Genomic DNA, 23,217 nt, shown 5'->3' on the forward strand with positions numbered 1-23,217 from the left:
ATTGCAACTTACGTGTAGTTCTGTAAGTTCAGTATCTAGCAGATAAAAATGATGCTTAAGGTAACTGCTCTCGATAAGCTGCATATCTAGCCACGAACCTCGACCCAACACAAATTTTCATATGCTAAGAAACATTCAGAATAACTTTTCTTTAACGTTTATCCCACTTTGTGCATCAATGAGTCATTTGTGACCACTTCGCTATTTTTGCAGGGTTTCCTAAAGAAGTGTGGGCTCTGGAGACGAATATTTCATTCGCGAGTATGATTCGAGCTTACTGCATCCGGTTCAGGTATCACTACAATAGAATGTGTCAGCTATAACCGCTACAAAGGCACATAAAACCACAAAATTTACTGTAGTTTTCAGTCAAGTGAATGTGATTTCTCATTATTTTGAAGTAAATTATTTCACAAAGCCATTCTCATGAAGCTCTATTTCTGTATCAACAAGAAGTAATTCTTAAATACGTAGCAACACGGTTCTAAGAACTGCTAAGAATAACTAAATGTAAGACATTCATGTCGAAGATACATTTTTATTATTGGCTGATGTCATGTTTTAAGTGTTTACACTTTAAAGTATATTCGTTATGAAGATTTTAACCACAAATGGTTTAAAAAAATTATTGGAGTAGTTTAGTGCATCGATTTATAACTACCATTTTTGTTTTCGGAATTCACGCGAAACATCGATGCTGATTCTCAATCTAAAATATATCTAATCTTAAAAAATTGAAAAAATGTGCTTTTCTGCGATCTGTGAGGTAGAAAAAGTGATACATTTGTGGCATATGCTACTGAAAACTTGGTCATTTCGGACTTGTTAATAACAGAGACGAAGAAGAAGGGAAAGGATTTATACCACCTAGCGTTTGCAAAGGTTACGGCTCTGGTGGCAGAGGAATTTCGAATTGCATCAGAGTAAAGCAATATGCCCAAGTATGTAGATGAACGTGCATCCTTTGATCCTTCGAAAAGAAGTAGGTAATGTCGGACTCGAAAGGCAACGCATTCTTAAAAAAAAAAAAAAAAAAAAAAAAAAAAAAAAAACGAATATGATATGGAATAATAAATTTTATAACTACAGTTGAATTCTTTTCTAATGGATTTACTCAAATTGTTCTAACATCGAGATGTTTTTACAGCAAAGACCGCGAAGATGGATGTAGGATTGCAGGCCACATGAGATATATGCAGAGACAAACTCCCACAATTCCCCATTATTACAGCAATGAAGCTAATAACTCTGTATTTACGCAAGTGCCTGAAATTACGCGAGGAATGTTTGGTTGTTTACTTTGAACGGAAAGCGAGAAAGATGTTGTCCAAACTATGTGCCTAAAACTACAAAGAGTGTCACATACAGAATAAAACATCAAGAAATGTACTCCAAGACAGAAATATCACAGATACAATTGTACAGATTCCTCGTTCGTGAATAACAAAAATGATATGTCAAAAAGGGGCATAATACCAAGTTTTCAATAAAAAGCCTTTATGAGCTTTGGCACTTTCAGAAACGACAAACGGCCAACTGGAGTGAAATGAATAATCATGCTAGGCGCAGCTAAAGCCGAACTGAATTGAAAGAAAAATGAACACATTTCAGAATTTAGATGACGTTGGTCTTGATCCGCAGTTGGCTATTCACCGAACTAAAATAAATAAAAAATCTACCATCTTTTTTCGGAACAAGCAGTACGACTCGTCAGAAATACGGCAGGGGAGAGTCAAAATTTGTAGTCTAGCATAAATAATAGTAATAGCTAAAAGAGCAATGTGCCATATGTCCGCTGTGGCTGTGGCGCTATAATTAGAGTGGTGCGCGTGGGCGTTAGGCAGCTCATAAGTAGCGCAGGCAGACGTGTAACACGCATACGCCCGCAGTCGGGGTACGCAGCGACCACAGACGAGTGTTTGCCGCCCTTCTATCTGAAATGAGGCGAGGGCGTTCACTCTGTGCTCTCGCATTACCGAGTTACGACGCAGTGAACAAGGGACACACTATCAGATGAAATGGCTGCTCTCGTGACGCGCGATAGCTTACGAATAAATAATGGAAGAATTAATATCGAGCTCTCATTATTTAAGGGATCTACATTGCTGTGAACTGTAAGGGGCACAATGATAGACTGCGAATGGATGACGCTTACGCCTACACGTGGTGACGCCTGGCGTACGTTGACAGCGCGCTAGCCACACCCATTGTTTCTTAACTTGGGCGATCTTGCAGGAACCAGTGTTTCACCACAGCCGGGTGGTCGGGCTACAGACATTAAGCTCTCGTTTTCTTGTCAAGTCACTGACCTCTATTATCTCCGTTCGGACGTACAAGATTTTACTTCTTGGAATCTTGCACAAACAAGTGTGAGGAATTCGCGGAGCGGAAACAAAATAGGCGCGAATTACACGCTGTGCAGGACTGGGGTCTTATCTTTGTGAGGAGTGACGTAGAGACATGGCGTGGCAGAAGGCCTAATGCTGCCTCTTCCGAAAGTTGGTGGCGGGGGAGAGGGGAGGAGGAAACAAGGAAGTTCGTTTACAAGACGTAAAATGGTGCGAGAAAAGGAGAAAACAAACTCAACCTTTGATGTGCAGGCCTCACAGAAATAAAGAAAGACTAGTATGCCATTGTTGCCTGGGAGACCCCGAGGAGTATACCTGGACGTCTAATTAGAAAAGGTTTAATTCCTCCGAGCAGAATGGCTTTCCTCCCGGTGTATGAAACTTATGTCTTAAGTATATCTATTGAGTGTAGGTGAGGATAATGGATAATGGACGGGCGACTAAATGATGTCTCGTCTGTATTATGCGGTGCGGTGCGATAAAGAGCAAGGGATTTACAATTTTTCGCAGATGTCAGGGAGTCGCTAAGAATGATATATATCAGTGCTGAACTAGGCACGGTACATTTCCTAACTTGATGTGGCTAGTATCTCATGTATCTAACACGCATGAATATCATACAGGAATCGGACCGCACGTGTGGAGAACTAGGATCCCCTAAAGACACTGTCATTTACTGTGTACTGTACAGGCACCTAGGACAGAATCACATGACGCACTTCATGAAAGGGTAAAATATAAAAACAAATGGACTAACTTCAAGGAATTTAGTGACAAATTATCGACCACATTAGACGAACATTACAGGCAAACACGCCAACATAGAATAACATAGGTAAGAACCCAAAAAAATGTTCAAATATGTGTGAAACCTTATGGGACTTAACTGCTAAGGTCATCAGTCCCTAAGCTTACACACTACTTAACCTAAATTATCCTAAGGACAAACACACACATCCATGCCCGAGGAAGGACTCGAACCTCCGCCGGGACAGTCGCATTGTCCATGACTGCAGCGCCTGAGACCGCTCGGCTAATCCCGCGCGGCGGTAAGAACCCAACCCGATGGTACCAACGCAGATAGTGACTCTGACTACAACACGTAAACATATGAAAACCCTAGAATAAAAACACTCAAACACAATAAATTATTCACCACACGTACATAGAATAGAACGTGACTAGTTCGTGTGATGGAGCTAGGTCATGTTGAAAGAGTAAAAAGTAAACATAGACAACGACTGGTAAATTAACCACATAGTTATGTAAAAGTATGAATGGTATACACTAATAATAATACAGAATAACCACAAATACACCGTTGAGCGAGTAACAGCGATTAACTCTAATACAGAACAGCACGTAAATTACTAAAACAGCAGGACGTTTCCAGAATGTATGACAATTCTGGACAACTGTAAAGTCACCAGGAGCGTGGAAAGCAGCTAAATTAAAACAAGAGGCTACCAATGAAAAGTGTTGGAGTTCAATAATCCATTCCCTTGTCTCAATTTCCGGTTTGCGTTTGTGGAGGGGACATCCAACATTCTCTCGTCTTTCTGTATCCTATTTTTCTTTCCTGAGACATGTACAGTTAACGCCTTCCATCTCCTTTAACTAAATTGATTTGTTCAACTCCATTCCTGGCGAAAATCCGTCATTGGGCACATGAGAAAGTGATCAGTCGTCTGTGATTCTCCTCACTGATTCTGGCCATCTTCAGAGTAGCTCGGCTTAACCATGTTTACTGTACGTTTCGTGACTCCTGTTCTTAATCCGTTCAGTGCTCTCAAAGTACTAGACAGTAGCTGTCGCTGTTGGTGATTTCCTCTTTGGGTTGCAGCTTTGTATTTCGCAGTGAGTCCAACCACAAAGATATGTGGTGCGCCTCACGTCGGTGTGCTGGCGGTACTATCCGTTTAATAAAACTTTTCCATGACTTAAGACGAGTTGGAACCGCCTGGTGGTTATACAATACATGCCTTGGGTCGGTTTGTTGTTTTTTCCTCTCTACTTCAACGCCTGTGATGCTATGGTCTAAGTTGCTAAATTCGCAGAAAAACGTAGGCCTTAGACATCCGGTAAAAACTCTGATAGTCTCCTTTAAAGGGACGTCTACTCGTTTGGAGTGGCAACATGCCTTGCCTCCCATACTGGAGTCACATGTTCTCCGGCTGCAGGACAGAGTCGCATTGCTGATGACCGAAGAACTTAAGGCTGCGCTCTCCACAATGATGCAGTTAGTTCAAGTATCATATTGTTCCTTGGCCATATTTTTCTCTTAAGCTCAGTATAGTGTTTTTCAACTGCAGTGTACACTCTAGACTCCTCCCCATTCTACTTTCAACTATGTTAGGGCTTCTCCATTACGCACGTGGAATGCACGTACTTGATTTCTTTCTGGATTATATAGCACATGATTTTCGTGATAGTAGTTCACCAAGATTTACAAAGCCTCTGTTAGCTTCCTTTCTATCTCTTCAAATGTCCCCCCGCTGCATGGTAATGGCGACGTCGTCTGCACATATGAATCTTTGTATTTCCGGCTGGTGTGGCTGGTCATTTGTGCGCATATTTTTCAGAATAGGGGCAAGAACGCTCCCTTGTGGTAATCCATCCTTTTGGTTTCTCCATTTACTTTTCCTCCCTTGGAGGTTTATGTAGCACCTTCGTTTCTGCAGCATGCCTCTTAACAGGAAAGTTAGTTCATTTGTCCTTTGTTGTTTTACAGACTTTCGCGTAGAATCTTTGGTGGTTTACCGTATCATATTCCGCAGAAAGGTAGCCAAAGAAGGTAGTACTTATTAATTTACTTTCCAAACCGTCTTCAACGGGTTGAGTCAGGTTTAGTATTTAACACTTCCAGGACGTTTGCAATTCAGTACAAGACATTGACGAAAAGGCTGGTGATCACGAATTTTGTGCCACTGTCTCTCCTCACGTTACCGGTCAAATACTTGGGCGTGAAAACTTCTACACCAACAGGATTCAAATTTGCTACCTTCTAGTTAGCCGTCTCGACTACGGGGCGAGTACCTCACGCTAGACGACAGCTATATAATCAACCCTGTAATAAGGCAAGGTACAACATTTGCAGTACTGAAACGATGAATAGTACATATGTTCGCTGAAACAGCTGAAGTAGTATGATAACTTTGACGTTCGGTTGTGGCACTGTAGCGGATTCTCCGTATTGAATGATCTGCGCCAGATTTGCTACTCCAAAGCTAATGAAACATACACGGTGACTTTCATTTTGATCGGTGAATCCCGGGAGATGTTAAAGTTCACTCACATGCCCGTAAAGGGAAAAATGGAAGAAACATTAATATTAAAGTATCATCCAGGTCGCTAGAGGCGGACTGGACGGTTATGAGGGAGGAATAGAAAAATCAGGATGAACGGACGGGTATTTGAAATCCACACCATAGAAATATGTGTTTTAAGCACCACCTTGATCGGGAATAGCTTACATTTCGGTACTTTATATGTCCCCTTCATTTTATTTATAATAGGTCCCAGAGAGAGAGGTTTTCCCCAGGAGTTGTTTCCGTAGTTTCCCCAAAGCACGTAATCCGAAAAACTGGATAGTGGGTTTGAAAAGACTGTTGCCTTTTTCCTTGCTTATCCTTATCCAGTCCTACCCCGTGCTGTGCTTCGTACGACGTTGTCATCGATGAATAGTAAGACTCAATCTCCCGGAATTTCCTATGAGAGAATCAGCTCGATACTCCATCGTGGTTTCAATTATCTCCTCCTTAATCCTTATAAAGTACTGTTTGACGTAAGCAAATTTTCATAGACAGTTGAAGAACATACTCACATGAGTGGAATCGAGATTAAAATAGATCGTGAACTGCTCTGCGAAAGCTCCGTACCTTTTGTCCCCTGTGTGTGTTCGTGATAAACATGCCAACAGGGAATGAAGCGTATGATATTTCTCTGCGATGTTCTACAGTGGCTACTAAAATTACAAAGAAAACATGGTTTTAAAACTGAGGACACCCGTTCAAGAAAATATTGTTTTATTATACTGCAATGAATTACCTTTCTCACATTACGCGTCAACTGGTAATTGGTATGGATTGCTGGTCATCTGATTCTGCTTTGAGTGTGGGTGCACCGTTCTTTATAAGTAATTACTGTTTGCAACACTCTTAGAAAGGGGTAAATGAGACAGGGAAGAAGAAAACATGTTAGAATTCGCATCCCATGGAGGCCGAAATGCTCAGAGACGGAGTTCTTGAATTGGAGTAGGATGGTATAATAAATCACCAGTAAATGTAGTTGAAGAAGTCATCCGAGAACTCGCCTGAAAGAAAGAAGGAAGAAAAATTGGAAGGTTACGTTCAGTTGGCGGAAAATTCATGTAAGAAGGAGCACCATATCTGACAATACTAGCATGAGGACAAAGCGTGTATCCTTTCCAAAGAAAACATCCCGACATTTGCCAAAATCGATTTACGGGGACCATGGTAAAAGTAAATCAGAATGGTAGGACGATGTTTCAAACTCCTTTCTCCCTAAAGCAAGTCCAGTGACTTATCCACTGCGCACCCTTGTCGGCTATTCGGTTGAATGGGTCAAGAAAAACCACGGGAAACTACACGATAACGGGTTAACATTCACATCCCTCTGTTAGTTTCCTCATTGTTGTATCTATTTGCAGCTAGTCAAAGCTGTTATACTTTTATTTACATCTTTCACACTGTTTCACACACCCTCAATGGATTTTCGAAACATAAATAAATTACTATAACATGGAAAGTTGATGAGGAGCGTTCAGTCAGTTAACGCACTGGACACGTATTCGTGAGAACAGAGTTCAGATTCCCATCTTGCAACTGTTAATTAAGTTTGGCGTTGAGTCTAAATCACTTGAGGTGAATGCTGGAACTGGTCCTTTGATAATCCCGTTATCGTCTCCACCCCCAATCCATCCCTGACAGCGCTAGTACACCGTTTCCACTGACTTCGCTGTCAATGACATGTTAATCTGTAAGCTTTCTATTTTTTCCACAATCATGCCATAGTATCTATGCTGCTTACACGACAGCGCCTGACTCTAGATGTTGCTCCAACAGATTCTTAAACAACTCCGCTTGACATTATAAACTGGAGCCATCACGTCCGTCTCGTGCTTCTGCACAAACCCCTTCACTGGTATTTGTATTACAGCGAGAGTATCGCAAGCCATTTGCCTATCGCACGCCACACTTGCTGTTTTAGTTGCCAGCGCGCGCACTGCATCACTCGACTCACTGCCGTATAACACGCAAACCATTTGCAGGCATGTGCCTGTCACTCAGCGACTTCACAGCTCACATCTACGTGTTCATCTACACACGTAGCTTTCGAATCATTGTAGAGAGCATGACGAGGCTACTTTTTATTCCATCATATGCTAGGCGTTCTCTGTTTCTACTGACACATAAGAAAGGTTATTTGTTGTGTGAGTGTGTTTGTTTATTAATCTAATTTTATTATGTTGCTCTTTACATGAGTGGACAAATGGCTGTTGTAGGCGCCACACTGAAAACCGGTTCTTATGCATTTGAAGTAATTTTCTCTAAGTTATTGTCCTCTTTCTGCGACTCTGGATCAATTTAAATTATTCCGTATCGACGTCATCCCCTCTTATCAGGCATACAAGCCTCTGACAAATCATGCTGCTTTTCTTCGTACACGGTCCGCTTTAACTGTCAGCTCGACCCGATATGGGTTCTACAAAGAGGAGCAGTAGTCTCAGATGAAAGCTTTGCCTGACTTACAACTGTGCCTATTTGAGTGATCACTAATAGCCTCCCATACTCTCATTCCCAGGTATTCATATCACTTGGATGAGCGCAGTTGTGAATAATTAACATACCAGTCAAAAGCTAATCCATTTTTATGTTTCGCGAAGGGCAAAACATTCCATTTATCTACATCAAGGACAAGTTGCCAGTCTGAGCAGCATGTCCGTATTTTACGAGGTTCATCTTTGTATTTGCTATAATTTGCATCGGACAAAACTTAACCCCACCATCAAAAGTTTGTGGTTGCAATTAATATTGTCCATCCTATTCACTGATGTATGCGGAGTGAATCGCATAAGAAGTGTTACTGATTCAATTTGGTGATGATTCACAATGTCGAACGAGGCTTTCGCCAAATGGTAGTACACCGAAGGACACAGTTTTATTATATGCTTTATCCTCTTAACTCTTGTATTAAGTGAAATATTGAAGCAATTATGGGTTTCTTTTTAGTGGAACGATATACATTTTTAATAACATTCGAAATCACTTAAAAATATAAGTATAGTGATATATAGGTTGTGTTGTTGGCGTTGAGACTTTTCAAAAAAATATCCGATAAATATGATTGAAACTAAATGAGGTCAGAACTGGCTATTGAGGTGTAAATAGCACCAAATGGGGACTTCATTTCAGCAGATAGCATTTTAAGTATGCTATTAGTTGGAAGGTGTAAGATTCAGTAACTGGTGTACAACTGGAAATCATTATTGCACAAGTATAGTTAGATTTCTTGTAAGACCCTAGATTAAACTCTCCTCTGAGCATATCTCATGCCGTCTGTCCCAGTTGGATGTTTGAATGACACGATTCTAAACTCGTTCTATGTCTGAGACAGAAGCACGCAGTCGCTGATGTGACCTTACGTAGTAATGGTCATGTTGTTCAGAATATCAATTCATTATCAAATATTATTTTGTTATCTGTAATTCTGGTAGATGTAATCGGTTATACATCGACGAGTGTGACGTCCGTGTTATAGTGCCACAAATGACAGAAATTTTTGTGGTTATTCGCTGACTTAAATATGATGATTTCCTACCCGAATTTTATTCAAATCACATCAAAATCTTTCGTTTGTGGAACCAACAGCGTAGATCGGATACAACAACCAGCTTCCGATATCAGGCTGAACACCACCTAAAATTTTTAAAGACTGCGGAATTTTGCCCCAGTAAGTTACAACCGGAAATTCTTGACTTTCCTAACCAAGTGAATATTTTTAACAGTGTGAATTCCAGATATTTACCATGATTCTATATATCTATTCACATTTTAGTACAATAGGCTTTCTCATCCGACAAAAAGTAATCTACGCGATTACTATGCTTTTGCCAGGTGTTCTTTCGAACGTAACTACCCATTACATCATCCATGAAGAGTCACATAGGACTGAGTCAATGCAGTGATGCATCGCAGATCCTGCTCATGTGGTCAGCGTGATTCAGGCGTTTAAGCCTTGCAGGTATCGTAGTGGAGGTCGCTGAAGAGAACATTGCTGTTTATTTTGGTTCATTTAACACTTTCTTAAGCTAAATGAAGTACTTCTTGCAGCATGCCACGCTGTAGTACCACTTAAGTGACTCAGAAGTAGATGAAAGAACTGTCGAAGTCTGGCCTTCAACTGACAGCTCGAGTTAGATGGAGCTATGGTTAAGGAACTAGACTTGCAATTTGGAGAAAGGGGCTTCAGATCCACATCCGGACGTCTTGATATAGGCTTTACGTGGTTTCCTTAAATCGCTTAAGGAGAGTGCAAGGTTAGTGACATTGAAAAGGGAAAGGCCTATTTCCATCATTATCCAAAACTGTTTTCCTTTCATCGACGACGGGGCGTTATGAATGAATTTTCCTACCACTTCAAAGAGATGGAGCAAGCACGAAATTCCACTATTAATGCACGTTTAACATGGAAAATTCCTGTAAGATATGTGCAAATGCAGAAGATTTTTCCAGTTATATTAATATTCGTAATTCATAACTTATTCTAAGTTGCATGTAAGAGAGGTGCCATTACAGCTAGCGTTAAGGACCCTTCCTGTTCTATTAACGGATAGTGCCTGGCATTAGTGGTGGATTACATGCCTCTCGGTGAGTCGTAATTAATCTAATGTTATCTTTACGATTCCTACCTTTGACGTGTGCGGAAGATAGAGATTATTCCTGGATTGCTAATCGAGAATTACTGTGTTGCATTTTGATGAGACATTTGTCGTCTTTCTTCTAGTGATGTCCATTTTAATTTTTTAAACTTATCTACTAGGCATTTCGTGGCGCAAACACATTTGTGATTGTGCATTCTACATTTCTCTGAATACGCTCATTACCATCTGTTAGTCTTAACTGATACAAGAGTTACGCATTCTCTATCGTAGAGAATATATATTATTAAAGAATTATGCTTTCGAAATAGTATAGCACTACTGACTCTAGCTAAGCTTCGGTAATGTTTTAGCGAAAGGTTTCTGGATGTATCTATGGATATGGCCGGCTCTCTAATATCTGAATTGTTCCCGCGTCGAGTCACCAGGTAATCTACACTTTTCAAAGGACCTATGATAATTTACCGTTAATAACTGAATTAACTCTGCAGAAAACTTCATATACGACAAAAATGAGAATATCAAAGAAATACCGTAGACCGTAACTGGGTTCCTTGGCTCACTGACATATCATGAGAAGTAGACTACAAAGTTGACAAGTTCCCGGTCCGGCAGTTAAGGTTTATTTTCAGGTCAAAAGTCAAGTTTAGGGCAGTGACCTATATTTAACATTTGTTTCCAGTGAATTGATTCCATCCCTGAAGTGTGACTCTAAAAAGTTGGCAAAACTTCTTCTAAAGTTGTCAAAATCTCGTCTTTAGACTCGAAACATCTCTCATAGATGATTTCTTTTAGATAATGAAAGGTGGAAGTCATAGGGTTCCAAATTTGGTCTTCTTTCTAAACACTGAGTTTTCCCATTATTAAAGGAAAATCGTGGACTGGTAATTTTTTAAAGTCTTTGAAGCTGTAACGTTGTGTTTGTTACGTATTTCATATTCTCAACAGGAATTAATTTGAAGTTGTTGAGGGTTTATAAGAAGAGGGGTCTTTCATCTTCACCGGTTAAGAAACGGCCAGCCGAATTCAACTTAGCTAAACTTATTTTTAAGATGTAAATGACATGTGACTGGGGCTTCCCGTCGGGTAGACCGGTCGCCGGAGGACGTCTTTCGATTTGAAGGCACATCGGCGACTTGCGCGTCAATGGAGATGAAATGATGGTGATTAGGACAACACAACATCCAGTCCCTGAGCGGAGAAAATCTCCGACCCAGCCGGAAATCGAACCCGGGATGTCCCGCTGACCACTCAGCTACCAGGGGCGGACATTTTTAAGATGACACATGTGAAGAACGTGCAAAAACTCAACCACAGACGAAAGCTTTGAGAAAGCGCTAAACACGGAACTGGACTATCAGTGACTGAGAGTGTCTGAAAGATCTGATATCGGGTGGGTGATATGTTTGTTGAACGCTGACCAAAAAATTACAAGAACAACTTTATCAACGAACGTTTGAAGACTTTTAGAAATAATTCTAAGAAATTTTATTCTCCGAATCGTTACTGTGGAGGAGAAGGAGGTCTTCCACTACACACCACAAGTGAGACAATGGGCGGACGCCGGTGCCCCTACACTCAAAAAGCGACGTGGCTCTCATCTATTAGAAAGAATGGCCAACGGTTTATGGTAGTCAGTGGTGACTCTTATTACTGATATCCATGGAAAGTGGAAAACAGAGAAGTGATCTTTTCTTTTGCTTCGCAATCAAGTGTAAGTAGGCTGTTTAGGTTTTCTTATTGGTAACGCCACGTAGCACTCTGTATGAAAATGACTGGCTGTGCTGTGTGCAGTCTGTGGCTAGTTTGCATTGTTGTCTGCCATTGTAGTGTTGGGCAGCTGGATGTTAACAGCGCGTAGCGTTGCGCAGTTGGAGGTGAGCCAGCAGTGGTGGATGTGGGGAGAGAGATGGCGGAGTTTTGAAATTTGTAAGACTGGATGTCATGAACTGCTATATATATTATGACTATTAAGGTAAATACATTGTTTGTTCTCTATTAAAATCTTTCATTTGCTAACTATGCCTATCAGTAGTTTGTGCCTTCCGTAGTTTGAATCTTTTATTTAGCTGGCAGTAGTGGCGCTCGCTGTATTGCAGTAGTTCGAGTAACGAAGATTTTTGTGAGGTAAGTGATTTGTGAAAGGTATAGGTTAATGTTAGTCAGGGCCATTCTTTTGTAGGGATTATTGAAAGTCAGATTGCGTTGCGCTAAAAAATATTGTGTGTCAGTTTAAGCACAGTCATGTATAATTTTTCAAAGGGGACGTTTCACAAGTGCTCTTTTCACATACACTGGGAACCATCATGAATCACAATGACTACAGTATAATTATTGTCTTTGAATAAAAGTGTCATTTCGGTTTGTTTCCTTGCGTATTTCTGTCATTTACCTTCTGTACTGTGCTATAGTAGTTCTTTCAGTGTTGGGTTCAAGTTTCATCGAGCTATGGTACTTTGCAGTGACACATCATGCGAAAGATAGTATCGTCCTTAAGTTTTGCACACTGGTGTATTATTTTATTCGCTTAGTAAAGAAGAAAATAAATACATGTACAACTCGTAACCTATTTCAGGCACTGAAAGGTTTTCTAAGGGTAGGTGATTATATCCATGAAGAGAAAATCTAAACTCTGGACTTGGAAGTTGAAGTATCAGTCCTGGAAGTAAGTGAGAAACAAATCAAGGATGTGCTGGTCAGGATTAATCCCGTACAAGAAGCGAAAAGAAACTTTTTAGGAAGCAGAGCTGAAACTAAGTACTCATTAGTATTCAGACTTAATATACTTGCATTGTTTGTCTAGAATGGGGTAACAAGAGTTGGCTTTTTGTGGGTCAGATGGTAGAAGTTTCACACACAGAGAAAGCAGCCACTGGAAATGTATTGACACGAAGAAGAATAACGCTGCACGTGTGGGACACACTGGAAAAAGACGAGAAGCAAGTTGGACCTTAACCAGCAGGGGGCTTTATTACAGAAGTCGGAACTATAAATGACACAGTAATAGTGAGTGAGACTAGTTTCTGTTCTGGATCTCTCGTTGTAGCTACAGTGTGTTTCCTGAAATGTGACTAGCGGTGCATACGGGATAAAATGTATAATACAATTTTTTATTGCCTACCATTGTTATGGTTGACAGCTTGTCGTGAATCTGATGTCGGAAACTGTTACCTGGATAAATGCAATGTATCCTTTTTTTCTAAACGCAACCTCTAGTTAAGTGTTCATGAGACGGCCCATTTGCTCACGCAAAAAAATGGTTCAAATGGCTCTGAGCACTATGGGACATAACAGCTATGGTCATCAGTCCCCTAGAACTTAGAACTACTTAAACCTAACTAACCTAAGGACAGCACACAACACCCAGCCATCACGAGGCAGAGAAAATCCCTGACCCCGCCGGGAATCGAACCCGGGAACCCGGGCGTGGGAAGCGAGAACGCTACCGCACGACCACGAGATGCGGGCTTGCTCACGCATTCCACACATATTGCGTGATCGGAGCAGAACTCTGTCTTAAGACCGCAATTGAGGCAACACGAAGAGAATGCAAACATCGGAATCTATCACAGTAAAATGTTTCAGCGCAAGTCTCTGTGCAGTTTTATTTGCTCAGAGGAGACCAACACGTCGTCATTTTTCATCAGTAGGGCTTCTACTGATATGCTGCGTATGGCGGTTTGTGTTGCAGTCTAAATAGGTATCTCAACATACATTCTATTCTTAAGTGAATGATGATGTTGGTGTTCTGCGTTTCATCATATGTAATGTGGCCGACCGACAACTCACATATCGCAGAACCGTTACTGAAGGATAAGATTTATTCGAAAGGCAGCATTATACCGAAATAGTTCGAAAAACTTATGTTCTCAATAAATCCGAAATTAAATAACAATTTTGACAAAAAATTATCCACACTATAACACAGTATCATATTAATATTACTTATTTAAGAAAAGAAATGGAAAGAAAAGAAACGAGTTCGCATTAGCTTTGGATCATGGGAGCCACGTTACTCAGCTGTAATAACTGCTCATACTAGATTCGTAGATTCCGAAGATACAGAAGAATAATTGATGAATTTAAGTTAGCTAACATGTTTTTATTCATTTGTTCAGAGTTTCCCCGTTCAGGGTTGCTAGTGCCCCGTGGGCACCTCTCCAGATGGAGAATGGGCAAAGCCTTCCACGTATGTGTGGCACCGGGTAAATGAAATACCCGAGCGGACTAAAACTAACAACATGGACGGCGTCTCTATTCCATTGGAACAGCCTGTCAGAGGCGTCTCTTACCCCATGTTACTGGCAGCCTCGAAAATTACATCGCTAATCCGTTCTGAAGCATGTGTGGTGATTATGCTCCTCACCTACGAGACATGATGTGCGGCAGTAAGGTAAAATGTTTCGGAATCAAATTAGTCTCACATTCGGATTTCCAGTTGGGAGCCGCTTTAAGGTCAGAAAATTTTAATTTTACAGAACAAGAAAAACAGTTCTTTCACACATGCACATACAGTTGTCGTTCACTATTGGGAAATGACAGGTTGACAGGAACAGAAGAGTAATTACAGAAAATCAACTAGCATTTTTGGCTTAAGTGAAATACGTTCTAAAGGTGATAACTGCCTTCGCCTAAATTCTGGAAACCTCTTCTATTACTGTGGTGAACCAAATGGAAAATTATCTGCATTCGGATTTTTAGTAAACAAACCATTATAGATAAGACAGCAGTACTACAAAAAAACTTCAAGAATAACTGCATGTTCTGTCCCAAAAAAATTTTAAAATGTATAAAATCCAAAGAGTTCAAGCATATGCACCTTCCTCTAGTCATTCCGATCACGAGTTGAAATCCTAGGAATGCATGAAAGAGGACTTTGAAAAATGGATAGATTGATTTTATAGATTCATAACTGATGACTTTAATGCCGAAGTTAAAACAAACAAAGAAGTTGATTCAGTTTTTGGCAAATACAGAATAGATGAAAGATGACAGAGATAAGAGATTGATTCAGTTTGCAGAATGAATGATACCACATATTGTGAATATGTTTTTCAGGTCTCAGAATGTTAAAGATGCCTCCGTGCTGAACAGGTTCAATACAAATAGTGACCATCGATTAATAAGAGGAAGGTTTGAAGTGAATACAAAAGATGAATGACTGCAAGTAACTAAAGGAAAATAAAAATACTTTATCTCAAAAACCTCTAATAATTATAAGAAGACTTTCACTGAAAAATTAAGAGAAAATTAAAAGAATGTAAAGCAGAAGACGTAACAAAGATACTAACCACGACAACCAGAGAATTGGTTGGCTTATGTAATTCTAAAAACTAACCCAAGAAACTGACAAATAAAACGATGAGTTTGATGGAAAAGAGAAGAAAAATTAAAGTGGAAACAAACTAAGATAAGACTGAATGCACATAACTGTACAAGCCCCTGACAAAGAGCATGAAAGAAGGCCTCTAGAAGTATGAAAAAGGTACACTGAAAGCAAGTCTTGAAGTTAAATCTGATTTAAAGATAGCCAAGCGGAAGTTTACGATTAAAAAGAATTAGCTAATAGCGTTTGACATAGTTAGGGGCCAAATTACAGATAACAAATGAACACTCAACTACACTGGAAATATTACAGTAATATGTACAGTACGCCATAATTCCAGATTAAATGGGTGTTTCTGTCTCCCGTATCCAAGAAACACTCCCATCAGAAGTGTTATCTGCTTCAGACAAGATGAAAATGGAACAGCTCTTGGTAGAGAAGTTCTTTCAGTCGATATTTTAAAGCTGATCGAATAGCATTCTGTGAAGCATTTAGCTAAAATGTTTTCAAGCTGTTTGGGCAGTGAAACATTACCAAGAGACTAGAATAAAGCAAATATAATCCTAACACCAGGTTGGTGCGTAAGTCCGTAGCCTCTAATGTTTTGCACATTGTTTTTCCGGTTGCTATCAGTTTAGCTATCGATTGTCATTTTTTATTTGTAGTTCAGTGTTGATGTTTGAGTTTCCTTGGTGTCATTTTGTCGGTTTTAGATTGAGAACGGAGCTGTGGACGCTAGAAAATGGAGTGCCAAGTGGAGAAATCGGAACATCTCCGACTTATTCTTTCCTTTGAAATCAATAGATGTGTGAAAGCAGCGGAGGCAGCTGGAAACATTTACGCCGTCTATGGGGATAAAGTCGTTGGAAAAAGCACGGCAAGAAAATGGTTTATTCGTTTTAAGGAGGGTCGTTTTGACATTACTGATTCCTCACGTTCAGGAAGACATTCACGGTTTGATAAAAATCGGTTAAACGCGTTAATCCACAATGTCTCACGTCATTATACTCGAGAACTGGCAAATGTGATGAAGTATGATCATTCCCATCGTGCGACATTTGCATGCAATGGGAAAGTTTCAAAAATCAGGTGTATGGGTACCGCATGTTCTAAGCCAAAAATCACAAAAATCAGCGGGTGGCCATATGTGCATTTTTGCTCCCTCGTCATCAATTGGCTCGTGAACAACATCGACTATTCCTCTCTTATATCGTCGCTGGTGAAGAAACCTGGTGTCTTTATACTAACATAAGGAAAAGAAATGAATGGTTGAGCCCAAACAAAACAACAACTCCTCGTACAAAGACCTAGTGCGTCCACTAAAGATTATGTTATGCATCTAGTGGAACAGCGACGGTGTCGAGTACTATGAATTGCTTCGCCGAGGTGTAACCACCACTGCTGACTTTTACCGTCATTTTAAAGGCCACCGTCATCGAGACTTTCTTGAAAACGAGCTCCCATCACTAATGGAAGAGGTTCCTTTTTCTGTAAGTTCAAATGGTTCAAATGGCTCTGAGCACTATGGGACTTAACATCTGAGGTCATCAGTCCCCTAGACTTGGAACTACTTAAACCTAACTAACCTAAGGACAGCACAAACATCCATGCCCGAGGTTTTGTGTAAGGATGGGTATGGTCTTTGAACACCCGGTGACACAACATCTGAACGTAATATTCCCTGGGAAATACATTGATGGAAATGGTCGCCAAGGCTCCCGGAACTTACACGTTAGAGTTTCGCATGTGGGTATGGTTGAAAGGTGAGGCCTATGAAGAAAGAGGAAGCGCAAGTAAATAGTGCTGGCCTCATAGAAGAGCGCCAAGGCTACGGGAGAAAGACTTCACGTGACGTGTTGTCAAGAGAATTCGAAAGTGCACTGAAGTCGAATGTAAAATTTATGAAAATCAACGTTGAGCTTAATCATTTATCTTCGAATAACACCATCTATGCGTATTTGTTTCGGTTTCATTCTAGCAGCATTCTAGCGCCGGTTTTGCATGGATTGTTTTATTCTAATTAATCTGTACTACTACGTCCTAAAAATTTTGCTATTCCTCCTGAACCCATCTTTATTTCTTCAAATCTGTATACATGAGGTGATGACGGTGTAGCAGTCTTTGTCTTTGTCTTTCAACAAACAAATGCTACATGCCAATAATCGTGATGTAGTGAAGTGTCATACCTCACATCGGGTTGAATGTTTGCACGCATTTTGATGAACAACGTGCATGTAAGTGATTTGTTTTTCCTTCTGGTGAGTCACGGATCCTTTTAAAGTATTATACTCACTAAGTTCGGGATCATATCATGTGCAAGGGACCAAATACCATGGACATCTTTTATTTGTAACCATAATTTGATAGAAGTACCCAAATCCAGCTGGTTCGAATAGCACCACAATCTCAGTGACTAACTTTACATGAGATACAATACAAATTTAGTGTGAAGACACACCATATCATGAGAATGCAGTGTATTGAAAGGTTAATAATGGGACAATAAAATGTTTTAAGGCATTATAGAGTAGCTATTGATGGTTTACACACAAATCATACGCAATTTTGTCGTAGTCACGATTTTCTTTTAAGTTGTAAAAATAGACTTAAGTAACACGTTCCAAAACTGCCTTTATCAGTTTTTACGAGGTTCCATCTCCAATCAGCAAATTATTCATTTAAATAGTGACTACAAATACAAGACAATGAAAGCAGAACTGTATAGATTTCTTCATAAAACATTAATTTGTACTGTGCATCATCTGATGTTGCCAAATGTTGTTTGCCCGCGTATCGTGGTCGTGCGGTAGCGTTCTCGCTTCCCACGCCAGGGTTCCCGGGTTCGATTCCCGGCGGGGTCAGGGATTTTCTCTGCCTCGTGATGGCTGGGTGTTGTGTGCTGTCCTTAGGTTAGTTAGGTTTAAGTAGTTCTAAGTTCTAGGGGACTTATGACCACAGCAGTTGAGTCCCATAGTGCTCAGAGCCATTTGAACCATTTTTTTGCCAAATGTTGATGTAGATAGGAAAAATAGACGGTAAACAAAAGATACGTCAGATATGTCCGAATGAACAGGCAGTGCGGTGACCACAGCCGTTATGAAATACATGAAATGTTTCCGCAGTTGCTAACTGAACAACGACCAGCTCTATAAGGGAATGACAACAGTGAAAATTTTTTCCGGACCGGAACACGAGCCAGGATTTCTCGCTTTAGCCGAGCGGTTGCCTTAACCGCTTTGGCTATCCATGCACGACTCACGGCCAGATACAGACTTTCATACGTCGTCGTCTCTGTTTCACAACCCGTACTCTTACGAACATTATGTAATTCCCGTACAAAGGATAACATTATAATTGAAAGTTGCTGCCTGGTATCGGCGGATGACTAAGATAATTGGAGTTCCTGTGTTGTTACGAAGAATGGAGCAATGTTCCTTCGGACATGTGTGCATGGAGTCATGCACGGATAGCCAAAGTGGTTAAGGCGGCCGCTCGCGTAAAGCGGAAAATCCGGGTTCGAAGCCCGGTCCGGCACAAATTTTCACTGTCGTCACTCCCTTGTACAATTTATGGTTGTTCGTATTCGCAACTGCGAATACGTTTCATGTATTATATAATATGGAGAAGAATTGTTAGGTCAGGCCATAGACGACTCAAGAGTCAGATTGGCTGAATGTTATGTCTGAAGTATAGTGTTATACAACAGTGAATCACGGACAGTTAAAAAGAAAGAGGAAAAATATTTACAAAGTTTTAAAACGTGGCTATGGAGGACAATGCTTAAGGTAGAGGAAGAGGTAGGAAGAGAACTGCAATGATGGGCGATATTAAAAATGGATGACTATACAGACAGGTGAAGGAAGATAACCAGAACAGGATTCGATGGAGAGCCTACAGTTCCAACTTGGCGTAAGTCAGGTACAATAAAGAAGAAAAAAAGGAAGCGTAATGAAGAAGCGTGCATAGCAATGGCGAGTCCTGCGTCATATTATGCAGAGCACGCTGTCATTGTAACTGAAGGAGCGAGTTTCCAGAGATAGTAAGTATCACACCTTTGGCGGGTGGCGTGTCGTCTGGCGAGTGCGCCGGCCGCTGCGGGTGCGGGGGCGGCTGCAGAGGGAAGAGGCGGTGGTGGTGCAGCTGGTGCGGCTGGTGCAGCTGGTGCCAGGGCGGCGGCTCCTCGTGAGGGGGCGGCGCGGGGGCTGCGGCCAGCGGCGGCAGCGCGCCCGCCCCCACACTCGGCACGTACTGCTCGCCCGCCGCCGACCACTCGAACGTGAACGCGCTCGCCGACGGGTGCGCCGGGGTGCCGCTCGGCGTCGGCGGCGTGCACGTCGTGTACGGGCTCAGCTCCTGCCACACACCGCCACACCGTGCTCACAGCTCTGCTCCCTCCGAGCTTACGCTAAAGCTATGCGCGGTAGCACTGGAAGATTGGTGGCGGCGCGGGGCAGAGTTCTGCGTTGCGGCCATTGCTTAGCGGACTGCAGCTTGTTAGCTACAGATGAATGTTGACATAAGCAAAGTACATTCTGGTTTGGAGGATTTGTCCTCTGAATGTTAATCCGGTTACAGAATATGTCCTGAGGATATAGTAATATTAGTAGCTGTTGTATTATTTTTAGGACCAATTTTATTATGGTTTACGAGTTTCGACTAATTACTGTGTCATCTTAAAAAGCCTAAAAGTGGCCTTACTATCAAGAAATACACTACAATCCCATTTATAGGTGACATTTCATATCGTATAGCCAATTTATCTAAAATATATTACATCATTGTGTCCTTTACCACCAATAATGCCAGCAAGTTGCTCTTTATACGTAATGAGATACCTCCAACTGACAAATTTCTCAACTATGGAATATATAAACTATAATCTAACATATAAACATATAAACTATAATCTAACATATGTCCGAATTTAAGAACCGCATTCGTGAGTACTTACGCAACAAAGATGGTGCGAATTCATATATGTCAATTTCTGCATCCTTGCTGAACATGGAAATTTGACGTATGGTTGACAAGGGCTACAAAATGAACATTTTACAAGAATTTGAAATATACTGACATTCTCTCCTGAATTAAAAAAAAATGTTGAATGATAAACTTGCATTAAGAAACAGACAAAATTCTGATTGCATATCATCTCTTGTAAAATGTCAAAATTAGCCCATTCTATATTAGAACTGTGTGTCATATTTTGAAATGAATTATACATCACTTAATTACATATCTTTCTTATATTTTTATATATGCTTTTATATATATTCCTTATGGTAAATTGTCAATCAGAGTTTAAAATAATCGCATACAATATGGACATACCACGACATTATGCTTCTATCAAGAAGATACTGACTTCTTCTAAAGTAGGACTAAGTAAGTCTCTGTAATATACTTTTTAGGCTTCACATAAATGTATAACCAAGATCTAAAGATTTATAATATCCCTAATTTTCTAAGCTTCTCAAGACGAGAAAGTAATTTGTTGAAACTGGTCAAGCATAATAAAATCTATTTGCAACTGATGACTTAATTTTATCCTAAAAATGGTAATGGAAAATATTACACCATATACACTTTGACCGAACGCTAACAAAATGATAATTCAGAATTTCCATCTTCTTTTCCTTGGCATTAACGACACTGGAACACAGCACCGTCAGTTTAGTGGTATAGGGTGGTCGATGGTTGTCCCACTCCACCGTCCCGCTCCCCGCTGTACCCCACATGAGTGCGTCTAGTGCTACACATGTAAAAGTATGAGAAATTTTCGCGAATAATAGTGGGACATGGGTAAAAGCCCGGTATCCACCTAAGTTGATGTGAGAAAGCGCCTAAAAACCACAGCCAGGCTGGCCGACACACCAGTCCGCGTCGTCAATCCCTGGGCGCATTCGTTACAGATCCAGCGCTCCTCCCCCAATCACGGAAGCGGTGTGCTAACTTGAGCGGCTATATGGGAGGTGGGAGGGGGGAGGTTAATCCTGTATTTCCATGAGCGTGGAATATATTGATTTAAATTTTATCCCAAGGTGAAATTATTTTCACTACAGGAAAAAGCCATTCCTACAGATGAAGATTCTTGGCTATTGTGTGTGTGTAATGTTACTGCACATTTTGCAAGTGAAGAGCGAAACACAGTATGATCAGATGACGTACTAGTGCAGCTTGTCGCAATCTTCTTTATACTGAGATAGGTCGAATCATTGGCATAAGGGAGATGGGAGCACAGTACCCCCAGATCACACAAAAGGCTATAGTGCAATGACTGGAGACGGGTAGTGGCGATATCGACTGAAGGCAACAGTGTGACGAGAAAAGTAGGTGCGAATCCTTCCTGAAGAACCACACTACGAGGTCATAAAATTGCACGAATGGCTCTGACGAAAAGACGGATGACGACAGCTGAAACCGAAGTTAGATTACAGGCACGTTTCACCACGAACTGTAGGGAACAGATTACTGGAAGATGGAATCAGACTTCGAGTTCCCATTTGCGACAATAAAGACTTGCATTGTGCAGAGTCAGCTGGGACGTCGAGTGACATTCTGTGGTATTGAGCGACAAGTCTCGCTTCAGTCTCTGGCAGTCTGGTTGATACTAACTTGTCCGTAGACGATCTGGTGATAGCTCATATGAAGCTGCGATTGTAGAGACCTACACCTTTCGAATTCCTGGAATCATGCGGTAGGGAGCTATCGAGTCAGACCACTGACTTCTTAGTTACTGCAAGGAGGCTGAATGCTTGTCGGTACGTAGCAGTAATGGTAAACCTTCTTGTCGTATCCTCCATAGCCTGAGTACCAATGGCATTTTCCACTGCAGTTCACACCACAAACCCACTGAGTCATGCACGGATCCTTGAGTGGTCTGCTCGTCTCACTGTTTAGAGACCAACAGGGGACGTCTGGGATGCAATAGGAAGATGTACATAGATGTACGAACCGGTACCTTCACGAACTGACACAGTAGGTGTTTCAGGCGCGGCAAGACGTTCCTCAGCATGACTTCTGAAGGCTGTTTACTTCCACACCCAACGATTACTAAAGTGTGTTCATGCCCGTAAGGGTCACACCTGATACTGACGTCGATACTGGGTATCAGTTGCGAATAAAATGGTAATTTAATTATTAATACCCATGATTTGAAAAAATCTCCACAAAGTTCAGTAAATATAGGACTGGTTATTCATAGTGTAACGTTTCCATTACCATCGGTGTAAATTCCATGTTTGGTATGGCGAGGGGCGATCCCTAAAAGTTGGTTACGCTGTTGCCAGCTTTTAACTTCAAAGTGCAACCGTTTATCGCGACACGATGGAAATTCGTAGCTGCATTATAATGTGGCAACACTGAGACGTTGCTGTAAAAACGTATATAAAATCGCATAACGTGATTGGTCGTGGCAGACATGCGAATCAGTTGCGCCAAATCCACGTTAATTTTCAGGCATTGTGCGCGACGGCCGAACACTGCTGCTTGTCTTTGTTCAAAGTACCGTTTCGGCACACCGGTACTGCTGGGAGTTTATTCTCGATGGTGTCCGTCTGTCTATAGTTGCGATGGGTAGCAACCTTCTGTTTTTGGACGACAATGACCGCCCATACAGGACGGACGAAGAGTCGTACAAAGGA

General features: G+C 41.1%; 1 protein-coding gene across 1 annotated transcript in view; it reads right to left on the reverse strand.

Annotated features, from left to right (window-relative positions):
• The window catches only part of LOC126249291 (neuronal PAS domain-containing protein 4), a 462,434-nt gene that overhangs the window by 146,974 nt on the left and 292,243 nt on the right, over window positions 1-23,217 (reverse strand). The window contains exon 9 of the mRNA XM_049950945.1: window positions 19,627-19,927. Coding sequence (XP_049806902.1) covers window positions 19,627-19,927 — 301 coding nt within the window. The remainder of the gene's footprint in view (window positions 1-19,626; window positions 19,928-23,217) is intronic.

This window comes from Schistocerca nitens, chromosome 3, assembly GCF_023898315.1.
Source record: "Schistocerca nitens isolate TAMUIC-IGC-003100 chromosome 3, iqSchNite1.1, whole genome shotgun sequence".
NCBI classification, from domain to species: Eukaryota; Metazoa; Arthropoda; class Insecta; order Orthoptera; family Acrididae; genus Schistocerca; species Schistocerca nitens.